Genomic DNA, 13,853 nt, shown 5'->3' with positions numbered 1-13,853 from the left:
AGCCAGCTGAATTCAAGATATTGAATAATGGTCTTTGTGAGGACAAAATGAGCACAGAATTTTAATATCAAGGTTATGCAGCAATTTCAAAGCGAGAAGAGAGAGAAGGGTGTATCGGTGGGAGAGAGAAATGAAAAGGTCAGTGGGAAACAGGCGGAAACAAGCTCGTCCTCGTCTTTCAGTTACATGTAAACGCTAACGTTGGCCCCCGCTTGTTCCACGTGTGCACGCTGACAGAAACTGTTCCGCATATGTGGAAAACGTGCAAAAATATCTAAATCAAGCTTCACTCATGTTAAACATAGGCACAAAGCTCTAAAAGTGAGCCAGAAAAGTCTTTGTCCAGGCTGCACATACACTAAATCTGTCTGTGTTCTATATTAACTAAGCAGACGGGACAGTTTTACATCAGGATCAGCACAAAGCTTCAGTCTCAAGTCCTCTCATTCGGCCACAGAGCTTGGATCTGCAGCCTTTAGGTGTAGGTACTCAGTATAGTACAGTACAGTCAATAATCAGAGCTCACAATGTGACTCTGCATCTTCAAATCTCAGAAATAAACTTTAATAGTTACTTTTGGGAAATTCACTTATTTGCTGTCTTGTTTTTTGCTGCAAGCAGAAATAATGTGATTTTTATTGTTAAATGACAATTTGTGTTGATCCCCCTAATGATGAAACACTCAAACCACTCCCTGTCGTCCTGTTATTAGTACTTCTTCTTCTTTCATCCTTCACTCCCTGCTTTGTCCCAGTGAACAACAAGCCTCCTTCACTGCCCCTCGCCGCTGCCTGAGGGGAAAGATTATCCGAACAGCTCTGGCATTTGACATAACGAAACTGGTCCTTTTTTGCATAATCTGAGGACGTTGGAGCTGACACTTCAATACCTGCCTCATCAAGCCCTGACCTGTCCTCAAACGTCTGTCTTGCGTGTCAGTGACAGTAAATTAAGGTGGATAAAACACTTCATCCTTAGTCATGTGGTGGCGAATGTGCTGTCAGCAAGAAGCCTTGTACTCGCTGTACAAATGTTTTCTGTCCATGATGTTTTTTCCATCCCCTTCCTGTTTTGTCTGTCAGGCTCACTTTTATTGGACTTCCAGGGTGCAGCTTCGGTTGTGCTGAATGCATCAGTGTATGTTTGAGAGTGAAATGTGTTGGAGGTGCTGTCATATGCAGGTTTTAAGGAGGATGATGATGCAAAGAGAACCGGAGCTGAAATTAAACATATACATACATTATTATAGTTCAATAGAGGATGGAGGTACCTGTGTATAATAAATATTTCTTATGTTGACTGAATCATTACAGTTGTACAATTGTTGGGGTGCTTCCTGCTGTTCAGCCACCAGCCTCCAGGTGGTTGACGCTTTTTTTAATCGTACTCTCAAATGCTGCCTCGCGCCGCACATTCAGAAGTTCATACCTGTCTTCCACCTGAGCAACTAACAACTGAAAAAGAAACAAAAATAAAATCGCACATTTACGCACTGATGAAAAGCATGTTTGATTTAACAAGTAAAAGTCACGTCCACAGCAGGAAGCGTAGCGATGACGCCACGTTAGCTGAGCAGCAGCAAGTTGGCTAAGGTTTGCGCCTGCAAGGGACGCGTTCAGGCCGAGTTCTGAGGGCCGGTCACCAGCGTTTTGGCGCACAACCGTTATGTGGTCTGTGTGGACAGCTGGATTTACTCAAATTGATTGATTCTTCCAGATGCGCAGATATGGCCGACTGAAAAACGGCAGAAATGCCGCGACTACAGCCACAGACAAAGCCGCGGCTCTGTGAGGCAGCAGGTGCTTTGCGCTAAATGCTAACATCTGCACCTGCCAACACCGTCGATGATAATGCTGACGGTTATGGTTGTGTTTACCCCGTTCACCATCATAGTTTAGAGTGCTAGCATGCTAACATTTGCTAATGAGCGCTAAACACAAAGTGCAGCTGAAGGTGATGGAAATGTTAAATGTTACTGGCCTTGCAGGTTATTTCGTCATAAAGCAAACATCTGTATGACATTTCATGGGAATTCATTCTGCAGTTGTTGAGGTTTTGGAATAAAGTGGTGGACTTGCTGACCGGCCTTGTCATCTCCAGAGCTACGCTGCTAGCACAGCTAAAGTTGCCTGAGGGCTAAGTCTCGGGATGATTTAAATAATGAGCACTGATGATTGATCAACTCTTCAGGAAAGAAACACCAATCAAGACAAAGTCCAGCTGTGACATTTTTGTTTGAGTCTGTCTGCAACAAACTAATTTCAGTGTCATTATTAAGTTTTGAACAAATCTAGTAGAGGAAAACTTTAACACCTCTTTTAAAATAATTTCAGTGATTTAGTATCAGCCCCCAAATCAAAGTCATATTTTTTTGTTGTGTGTGTCAGACTTTGTGATTTTAAAACAAAGATTCATCTTGTTTTTCATTTATTATTTAGGCAGATTTTTTTTTTTTTTTTTTTTTTTTTTTTGGCAGGAGGATTTGTTGCTGGCACCAGAAAACACCAGAACACAATTAGCCAATATTCATTTTAAATTAATGGGAGTCACATGGGGCGATGTGGTGGTGCAGGAAGACAAAGTCCCAAAATGCTGCTTTCCAGTTTCACCCAGTTCTGTGCCTATTTTCAGGCTGCGGCACCATCTGAATGTCACATGAAAAATATATTTTCCTTGAGCAATTATCCATTTAAGTGTGAAGCACAACGCTCAGAGGCACACGGTGAATTTCTTGTAAACATGCTTGCTGCTGCGTCGACTCTCTTCTTGTTTGAGCGGAAAAGTCAATTTCAGGAAAAGCTGCACGCTTACAGAAGAGACGGCGACGGTAACCTCACCCTAAAAACATCAGGCTGGTAATGAGCGCCGGTTACGAATTTTCTGTTCTGAACAAAAAAACCTCGCAATCTCTGATGACCTGTAGATGAATGCGAGGAATCCTCTGACGGTTCCCTGAGGCTTCAGATGTTTCTTCTTGCCCAGACCTGCTCCTTTAGTAATTTACTGTATGTACACAGTGCATTTACTCCTCGGGCTAACCAACACCCTCTGAATCAGATCCAGTGGCAGCAAAGTTTTGACGATTGCTGCAGCTAAAGGATTGCGTGGCCCTCTTTCGGTTGACTTTTTTTGGGTAGTGAATCACTTTAAAACCACCCAGTGCTGTTTTTAGCACTTCCAGAAAATTCGACAAATTATGAAGAAACAATCAGAATATACACTGTGTCTGTAAATAGGCTCGGGATGCCTTTGAAACAGGTGGACTCATAATATCCTGACATCTGTGGCTGCACATTGCATTGCAGCTTTCAGCAGCATTAACATCTGTCAGCCATTCTCTTTTTCCCTCCATCTCTCTCCCACCTACACGTGACTGCATTTTACTCCCTCACCTTAAACATCAGTGTGACCAGCACCTAATTATAAGCCCTAAACTGAAGTCCTAGTCCCCAAAATAACTTGTCGCAGAGGTGAGGACGGGCAAAGTGTCCTCAGCGGGGAGGTGCTTCCCCATTTTCCTGCCCTTGTGCGGACATTTCCTTCAACAGCACAGAGTACAGGCCGGCACACAGTGCATGCACACACGCAGTCTCTTTATCACGCTGCCCGCTGAGAAAGCTATCATCACCCACCCTGCCTTATGAGCCCGAATGTTGCTGTCAGAAACCGCAGTGAGGGGCTGTTATGGTGGCGAATGCACTTTTCACGCGCCAGCCGTCTGATTTACAAAGAGTCCTTATTCACACATTTGGATTTAATCACCAAAGCAGAGGCGGAGGCGCTGAGTTCAGACTCCAAGGTTGTCGCAATTAGTGCTTCAAGATGTCAAAGTGTCGTGATTTTGATTGTTCATGCACAGCCCTGCCCCGTTAAGAGAAGGACCAACGTGGTCCCTGTCTTCACAGCATGATACACTGCAAGTAGGAGGACTACAGCGTTCAGCTGGGGTGAGCTTCAACAGGAGCTAATCACATCTGCTTCTCTTAAGGGAAGCTTTCTTCAGTTAGGAGCAAATATTAAAACACTTTACAGCACACAGATGTGCTTTTAAGGGCAGATGCTGTGTTTTTTAGTTCAGCTCGTTCCTGCCTGTTTAGCACACTTAAACTCTGACTGGCAAACCTTTTTGTCTTTGTATGGGCCGTACAGTCTCCATGAAACTCATGTGACAGCTAAAAGAAATTATTTTAAAGGGCAGCTGTTAACATCAAAGTCGGTTTACAGGTTCTGGTAGTACTACTGCAGAAGTATCAACGGTCAAGTTGCATTGTGGGTAATGTAGACACCAGGTTTCGACAAGGGAGAGGAATGCCTGGAATGAACAGAAAAACATCTCTCTGATCCGCTGCATCGATTTTGATCTGTTTTTAACTCTTTAATTTCTCTGATATGTGGCTTTGTGTGTGTGCGTGTGTGTGTGAGACATCTCATTTTTTTGCTCAGTGGTTGGGGGTTAGGGTAAGTTTCCAGAAAATGGATGTACGTACTGTCAGTCTATGTAATTTCCACAGAAGTGATCAAAGTAAGTTTGTGTGTGTGTGTGTGTGTGTGTGTGCAGCTGTCTTTTCTGAGCCATTGATTGTAAGGTGACATTGCTGCTAAACAGACGCCCCCTCCCTCCCTCCCTCCCACAAACAGCTGTATCATCGAGCAGCAACATCGCTGATGGGAACGAGTCACCTCTTTTTGTCCGCAGCCGTCTGTTTGTCCATCATCCCTCACCTTTGTCTCTCCTCCTCTCTGAAAGACATTTGAACCTGTGCTTGTCACGGGAAGGCCTCGTGAACATGCGTGCGTGCACTGGATTGCAACAGAAATAACAATCTGTGAAACGTAAACTACACATCGCCACCTGCTTATCAGTGGGAATGCTATAATTACACCAGGTGAGGCATAAGAAAGGTATGCTGATAGCTCATTTTTTCGACAGATTGTATACATTTCTCTAAAAGGAATTATTAGCCGGGGGGCCTGGCAACGGATAGATAGGATTGGCAGCTCTTTTGAGCAAAAAATAGAGCTAAAGGGAATGTGGATATTAGAGTTATAGTTGTTCGGTGGCCAGAAAGGCAGCTCCAAATGAATGCTTCTGTTGCTCGGTGTCTGAAAAAGCTAAAGTTGCTAACAAGTGTGCCACGTCATCTTCAAAGCTGCTAATATGTCAGTGTTTACGGTTTGTTTCTGCTGCCCCCAAGTGGACGAAATATCAGCCACTGCAGACTTAAAAGGTGGGAGAAGTGTCTCCAGTCACGAAACCAGCACACTGTGCAGGTTGGGAATAAGCACGTGGCGCTGAAACATTTTCCAAACATCAGTTAAATGCTCTCCGGCCTGCGTGACGCTAACTCATCACCGCACGCTTTTTCAACTCTTCCGGGAGCGATCATGTGTAAAGGCGCCACAGCCTTACAGCTGGTTACTGTAGACCAGCTCTGCCTTACCTGTCACTAAATATAGTCAAAGCATTTCACCTGTCAGTGTCTCTCTAACCATCCAGCAGCGTTGGGCTGCGACAGGGCCTTACCTCTCAGAGTCGTCCTGCTGCTCCGGGAGATCGAGCTGGCAGCCTTCCCGTCGCAAAACCGCCTCTCCACCTGCAAACAACATTTCCATTTACAGTCGGTGTGAAATTATTTTGCAAGCTCGCACAGTCGCGTTCTCATCAAGTATCTGCCGCTGTCAGGGGGAGACGGGGGCACGTCATGGCGACACAACAAAGCGCGTGTTTGTTACGTTTGTGTGGGAGCCAGGTTTCATTATGCACAGTCCAAATGCTCATGCCAAGCACTTACATGTATCACTCCGAGCAGAACGATGGGCGTTTTACGGTCACGTGGTGTGTTGTATGTGCGGCGGTGCGTTCCCGTAACTGTGTGTTCATGGCGAAACACGCACGCACACAAAAACACGCACACACACAGCTGTGTTTCCACATAGACTGACATTCATTTCCTGGAGACTGACTCTAACCATAACCACAACCACGACTTGCCTAACCCTAATCCACACACGCACACACACACACACACACACACACAGCTGCTATTTACATTGTGGTAACCAAGTTCAAGCTTAAGGTTCCCACAAAGCCTCAAAGACTTTCACAGCTTCAGCTCTGAGAGAAACCTGAACGATGCCCTCAGGCAGGCTAAGAGGGAGCAACTTTTTTTAATATATTTTCCAAACAGATTTATGGACGTTTGTTTGCGACATAATGACAGTGAGATAATGATGGGAAGTGTATCCCACACTGGATCTACAAATCCGGTTCAGTACGATTAAATACAATCATGCGCTGGTTTTAAAGTGCATCATTATCCTCCATGAGCTGCAGCTTCAGCTGTTGACCGAACTACAGGAATTAACTTCCTGTTGGTTTTTTGGCCCTTTCACCTCACGCAGCATCTCGACTCTCCTGCGCCTGCTTCATGGTTTAATATACAGGAGCTAATGTTCATGTTCGTTGTTTTTTTGTTTTTAAGAAGTTCTATATTCTGTCTGGAAGAAGTTTTGTATATCTCTTAAAAGTGTCTCTCTCCCTGTCTTTGCAGATCTTACAGGTGAATCTAGTGATGTCCATCCTGCTGTATGTGATGGTCCTCGTGTACCTCTATGGTATCCAGGCAACCAACATGGACAGCAGTCGCCAGGGGCAACAGCAGCAGCAGCAGCCGAGTCCCGACCCCTTAAACTCGCTCATCATCCAGCTGCTTCAGGCCGACCTGACGAGGGGGAAGACCAGGGGGAACCAGAGCCAACAGGGGAAGAGCCGGGACCCGGAGCCCCAGGACACGCTGCCTCCCCTCCTCAGCGCAAACTTTCCTCTGGAGGAGCAGGGCGATGCGGAGCAGTGGGGGATGGGGGGTCGCAGCGGAGGGAGCAGTGACGACGTGGTCGACCAGCAGGTGATGCTGTTGAACACGGACCTTCTCAGGCAGCACAAGCGGTACAACTCGCCTCGGGTGCTGCTGAGCGACCGGCCGCCGCTGCAGCCGCCACCGCTGTATCTCGCCGACGATTTCGTGAGCGGCGGACTGGACGGCGGGGCGGCAGCGAACAAGACGCGAAAGAAGCGGTACGCTGAGCACAGGAGCTATCGTGGGGAATACTCTGTGTGCGACAGCGAAAGCCAGTGGGTGACGGATAAAACCCAAGCAGTGGACACTAAGGGGGACCCTGTCACTGTTCTGGCCAAAATTAAAACCAGTGCCACGCAGGACATCAAACAGTACTTTTATGAGACCCGCTGCCGGACCCCCAGGCCCTTCAAAGGTGGCTGCAGGGGCATTGATGACAAGAACTGGAATTCGCAGTGCAAGACGACTCAGACGTACGTTCGGGCGCTGACGCAGGTCCGCAATTCGGTGGGCTGGAGGTGGATACGCATAGACACGTCCTGCGTCTGCGCATTGTCAAGGAAACGTCACAGGACGTAAACAAAGCAATGCAAGCCCCGCTGGGGACTACCTGTTTGGAATTCTACTTCCTGTATAGGATTTTACTTCCTGTTCACAGTGCTCCCTGCCACAGGATTATGCGTCATGGCGGCGAAGAGCGACATTCTGCTATAAAACGATGCTTCTACTGAAGAAACCTTGGGTCCATTTAAATGATATTTCACATTAACGTGCTGCAAATCCACAAGCCAGTGCAGCGCCGCTGTCATGGAAGAACTCGCTTGAGAGGGGTTGGGGAGGGAGGGAGTGAGTGTGTGAGGGGGAACTGTACATATAAATTATTTAAATTATATGAAATGCATGTAGTTTATACATGTTTATCTATCTATATATGACGTATGAATATATTTGTGTTATTTATTGAAGTCTTCTTCAAACGGAAAAAAAAATGTCTATAAAAAGGAATGAAACAAGCTATGAACTCATTTTGAGACTATAATACAGAGCTGGGCAGCAAAGGTGCTTCACAGTAAGACTTTACATGTGCCTTGACCAGTGCGGCTGCAGAGCGGAGACGTAGGACGTGGTAACTCACAGACAGCCGTCGTTGCAAACGTTTTGTGGGTGAAGCTAGCTGCAGGGACCTGTGCTGTCCCACGGACAAACACGGAGTCCAAATTCTCAGCATTACCCCTTAATGAGACAGATAGCTATATCAGAGGGGAAAGGGCCTCCTATCACCGAAACACAGATTGAAGATTTCTGACCAAACACACAATACATCTACATTACCTTCACAATTGACCATACTGTTATGTTGTAATATACCACAAGTCAATTCATTTCTCCGGACGACAGTTTTGACAAAATCAAACTCTAAATTCCTCTTTTGGAATCTGCTGGCAGTGACTGACAGAGATTAAAGAAAACCCAGCTGTTTGGTTTTCCTCAGACCACCATGATTGTGTTCGCCACGGTTTGCTCTCAGCTGTGATCATGAGCTGTTTATGTTTCTTCCTATAAATAAAAACCTATATTTCTTAAAGTTGAAAACATTTCATTAACGAATACCCATTTCAAATTCTGAAAATTAAACACAAAGATTACATCACGTGGGTGACACCATATTATATTGCTTTAAGAAATAATACAGTCCTCGCCTGCTGCTGTGCATTGGTGGTTACTTGTTATCGAGTCTAATGGAGGAGAAGCTGATACATTCCTAAACAAGGCTGCCAGCCAAATATCAGTTGTTACACAGCAGCAGCCGTTGCAGAAGTCCCTCACTCTGCTATTGTGTGCAAAATCCTTCAACTACCACAATTACTGGCTTCGTGAGCATGGGAATTTGTTTTTAGTTTGATGGCATCTGCATTTTACATGAACACTGGGAAATTTCACCAGAACCGAGAGAGAAGTCCCTCAAACTGAAGAGCCGGGAGATCTTCTGTATTTTTCTTACTGATAACAAAAAAACAAAACAAAACAAAACATGAAACTAACGATGAATAGATCCTACTAACAAGTTTTGTGTGTGTGTGTGTGTGTGTGTGTGTGTGTGTGTATCCAAAACCTCTGTGTCATAGAGCTCCATTGTTGTCCAGAAACTAAAAACACATGAAAGAGCAGCACTGTTGCACATGGTCCTTCATTCTAACAAACGTGGGGACTGTAGTTTATTTTGAGTCGAGCCCACCATCTGTATCCAAATCTGTGGCAGAAAATAGACCCTAACAAATGTGCCTGTTTGAGAGCTGTTAACTGCTGGCCAGCTGTTTTAGGAAATCATTTAGCCGTTTCAAAGAAATGAGAGTATATATAAAGTATTTGTGACACGCTGATGGAACGGCTTCATGGTTAGTTTGGATCTTTTCCTGGGATTTGTTGATCATGACAAGCAAATAGATGATCACAATCTAATAATCAAAAGAGTCTGTTTAACACAGAATTCCCCAAAATATTATCTGGTGGTGTTTTCCAGTCTTGTGTTCTGGGACTTCCAGGGGAGTCCGCAGATCAGCCAGCGAGAGAAATATTGATGTTTGATCAGAGGTCTGATCAATAGTCATTTATTCTGCTATCTGATCAGATGTTTTACACTTCAGTTATCGCACCAGTTACAGCACAGAGAGAGAACAAAGACATCAGATGGAGCTTTATCTAATGGGGTCAGTGGTCAAAGGACGTGGGGTTGACGACAAAAGGAAGTGAGAAAGTCCTGCAGCTCGAACCCCTATGAACTATCGTTCAGACTAGAAGGCAAAAATCAACTGGAAGAGTGGACTTAATAGTGCAGCTCTCCTCCAGGCTTAAAGTCAAGATGGCATCAAATACGAGGTTTTAGTCATCTTGTATTGTGCCTAAATTTAGTGGATGCCAACATTTTGGGTATGGAATTAATTCAAGATGAGACTAAAGACCAAAATGAGGCCTGCTGGTTTCAGCCCAGCTGATTGCCGGAACTGACTTTTGCTACGTTGTTGCTCACAGAAACAAGATTCCAAAACTGAAGAAGTTGTTGATCGTCTGCGGCGGTTACAAGAGCCAATGGCAATACACAGTAAAGCAGAGCAGTCGGCAAAATAGGCTTTTCAAAAGTTGTGAATCATTACAGCCATGAGCGGTGCTTGATAAACGTGCACAAACAATATTAGGCTGATGGGCCCAGCAGTATGCAAGATTATCTGCGGACTGATACTCACAAGCACACACTGACACACACTGACACACACGACCAAATGCATGGTCTCCTCTAGGCGTAATTATCTGCAGGACTAATGCAGAGCGGATGCAGGAAGCATCTAAAGGGACTTCTACAATGGCTCCCACTGTGTGCAGCGCTAATGCTGGATAAATGCAGGGTGACTCCACATTTGAACTTAAGTGATGTTCATCACCATGGCACACTTATTATCTGATATTATACTGTCGTATTTAGAGTTTGGAGAAGCCGAAAAAGGTGAATTCAGCCTGAAAATTAGAATAAAGTTCAAGAGCAAACTGGCCTGAGCAACTATGTTCTTTATTGTTCGCCTGCTAATAGATAAAAATAGGTCTCAATCAAGCCTGAAATACGGAGAAAAGAACACATCCTGCCTCAGGAAAGGTTTCCGAAACATCCTAAGCAGCAAAAAAGAAAGAAAGAAAGAAAGAAAGAAACTGTAAAAAATCTTTGACTTGCCAACAACCTGCAGCGTTCATAAAACATCCTCATATATGTGTGATGAAATGGAACAGGCTTCAAGAGAGAAACAGAGGAGATCAACAATGACAGAACAATGTAAATGTAGAGAGACACTTTAGACAGAACGGCAGAAAAAAAAACAGAGACACTGTAGAATCAAATTAAGCAAATCCCCAAATGTGCAGCGAGACAGAAAGAGACCAGAGGTGACGCAACTGACAAAGATATGAATCATTCATTATCAGATTCCTCAAAGGTGACTTCACAGCGCAGAGATGTGTGTGTTAAGAGGAAAGGTATGCTGTGTATTAGATGGTGTGTGAGGAGACAGGAGGACATGAAGGAGCTTCCAGTTGAAGGAGTGATAAATAACAGACGATTGCTGGGATGAAAGCAAAGGCACGTCCTGGGTTACCGTGAGGCAGGAGCCGCCTCGAGTGTCACTCAAAGCAATAAGAAACACTTTTAAGAACAGATTCCACTGTCTTGTTTGAAAACGGTCTGATTTTCAGGAATAAAGTTTTTCAAAAATGGATGTTTGTGGAGTCAAACGATCCCTCAGAGGGTCTGTGGACTGCTGCTGGATTGAGGACGGCGTTCTGCACACATGCTTTTTGTCAAACTTCTGAGGATCGGCTTGGCACGCATTTGATCGTTGTCGACAAATCTTGGGGTTTTAAAGGAAAAATCCACCTTTAAACACAGAAACTAAGTGAAAGAGAGAAAAAAAAGAATTTTGTGTGCACTCCAGAGTCTCGTATTATTTTTTGCATTGTTCTACTCATGGACCGCCAAATATGTCACATCATGTCCAGATGTTTTCCAGGAGTTGAAATGAAGTCTGGTGGCAGAGAATGTTTCAGTCCTAAATGCTGATGGCAGCTTTTAAAATTAAAATAAAAAGTTGCCGACATGCATCAGTGGTTCACAATCACAAAAATCAAACTGTGATTCCAAAAAAGTTGGGACGATGAGTAAAATGCAAATCAAAACAGAATGCTGATTCACAAATTCTTTTTGACCTACATTCAATCGGATACTGTATAAAGACCAGAGATTTAATGTTCAAAATGATTCACTTTGCTGTTCTTTGTAAATATACACTAATTCTCAATTTGGTGCTTGCAAGACGTTCCAAAAAAGTTGCGATAGCGGCACATTTACCTCTGTGTTACATCACCTTTTCTTCTAACAACACTCGGTGAACACTCAGTGAAGACACTGATTGTTGAAGTTCTGAAAGTGAAAATCTTTCCTTCTCTAGCTTGATATATGACCTGAGTCGCTCAACAGTCCAGGATCTCTGCTGCTGTATTTTGTGCTTCATAGAATGTGGTTTGGCTGGAACGAGCAGGGAATCCCTGGAAAAGATGCCGTCTGTGTGTACCTCAGCATTTAATTCACAAATTGAATTTGTGAACATTAAATATATTGGCTGCATTTAATTGAATATAGTCACTGCATTCTGCTTTAAATTAAATTTTACCCAGCGTCTCACCTCTTTTGGAATCAGAGCCAGAGATAACGATCATTCACACACAGAAGCACAAAATAGACCAGGTGACACTGCAGCTGCCTGACTGGTAACATGTGACCCTTCTCACCAGAACAACTACAGCTACATTGCTTTTGCTATTGTGTTGCACAGGTTCAGGCATGTTTTCTCGGGGCTGAGGTTGAAGCAGGTAAATGGAATGTTGGTATGGTAAAAAAGAAAGTAAATTACAACGCTGAATTGATAACTCCAGAAGCTCATTGGATTAATACTACATGACCTGTTATCATCACCATTTTCATCACGACAGCGGCTTCATCATAGCCGTCCCCGTCGCCCTTCACTTACATTTGACATGTATCCAGATGTTTGCTGGCAGGTGACATTGAGCTAGCATTGCTGCTAACCACTGTGTGGATCCATTAAAGCTTAATTCACAGACAGGATATTGTCCCTATCCTACCATCTGCAATTAAAGGCTAAAGCTAATGGGGAATAAATGAATGGCAGGCAACAATAAATGATTCAGAAAATGTAATGATGGACTTTGAAAGTGATAGAGGAAGTGACAGAGACACAACACTCTACATGTGAAGGTGGATTTTCCCTTTAAGTGCCTTACTTCAGGGCACATACTGTAAACGGTAGTTACTCTACCTTCCTGGCCCAGATTTTTCCACATGGAAACAGGATTTGGTCAGAAACCTTACAGTACCTACCCGTCCACAACAGCATGTGTTGGACTGTAAATGTCTGTGCAATAACATACAGATACTGTTCAGTCTTTATAAAGCTCTTATGCAACTTTTACTCAGTTCTACATGTCTAAGTGTCCGGTCAAGGCCTTTGGTTATTATGGCACTGAACTTTGTGAACTCAAAGCAGACAGACATTTTCTGTAGCCGGACATTAACCGAACTCAAGCACTGGTTTCAGGCATTCTGAAGCACTGGTTTTCCATATTTACTGATTAAAAACATGCTGGGAACACTAAATGGCAGTGTGATGGTCTTATTTTGGTTGCATTGGGTGCTCAGTGGTGAAAAACAGAAGTGTTTATAGTTGTTTGGAAGGAGGAGTGAAAGAGAGGCTGTTAAGAGAAGGCAGATGCGAAAGCAGTTAAAATATGGTGACAGCATTGGTCATTTTCAGACAATCCTCCATGAAAGGCGCTTAAAGTCTGGTTGAACACGTAAAAAAATGAAAGTAGAAGTAGCGTTTAGAATAAATAGCGCAAAAAATGACAAAAAAAAAAAAACAAGAGGGAGAAGAAAAAGCCTACCCCCAATTCTGACATCAGGGTGAGGGGGTGTCTGAAGCTATCTGACCTCCCAGCAAGCATTCCATATTTGCCATGTGTAGAATAAGGATTTTAAAAACATTGCCATTGGATGTGAAAACCTTCACTGAACGTTAATGCATAATTATTAATCGTTAATGATTTCCTACATGTTGTGCAACCTAGAGCATTAGCACAGAGTGGCGACACATTTCTTGTAATTTGTGGCAAAAAATGGACTATCCCGGCTTTACTTTCAAGTGCTGATGAACTCAAAAGTGGATTTGTAAGCTGCAACTCTCTCTTTTTGGCCCTACAACCACAAGGTACTGTGCACAACTCATTGGAGCACAACATGTACTGGGAAAAAATGCAATGTTAATGATATACGCTGATGAGACCGTTCTGTTCTTACAGAAGATTATTGCCTTTTGAAGTTGTTACTCGAGCATATTTTGTCTTTGATGGAAGTGATGACGGGAACAAAGCTTGGCAGCG

At 43.9% G+C, this 13,853-nt stretch overlaps 1 protein-coding gene across 1 annotated transcript in view; it reads left to right on the top strand.

The window, feature by feature from the left end:
• The window catches only part of ntf3 (neurotrophin 3), a 28,659-nt gene extending 21,006 nt beyond the window's left edge, over window positions 1-7,653 (top strand). Inside the window, exon 2 of the mRNA XM_041964104.1 lies at window positions 6,552-7,653. Within this exon, the coding sequence (XP_041820038.1) occupies window positions 6,552-7,436 (885 nt within the window). The 3' untranslated portion in view covers window positions 7,437-7,653. The remainder of the gene's footprint in view (window positions 1-6,551) is intronic.
• Window positions 7,654-13,853: the final 6,200 nt, after the last annotated feature.

The sequence above is a fragment of the Chelmon rostratus genome, chromosome 22 (assembly GCF_017976325.1).
Source record: "Chelmon rostratus isolate fCheRos1 chromosome 22, fCheRos1.pri, whole genome shotgun sequence".
In the NCBI taxonomy this organism is placed as follows: Eukaryota; Metazoa; Chordata; class Actinopteri; order Chaetodontiformes; family Chaetodontidae; genus Chelmon; species Chelmon rostratus.
The sequence above is the reverse complement of the archived record's forward strand: the minus strand, read 5'-3'. Positions and strand labels throughout refer to the sequence as shown.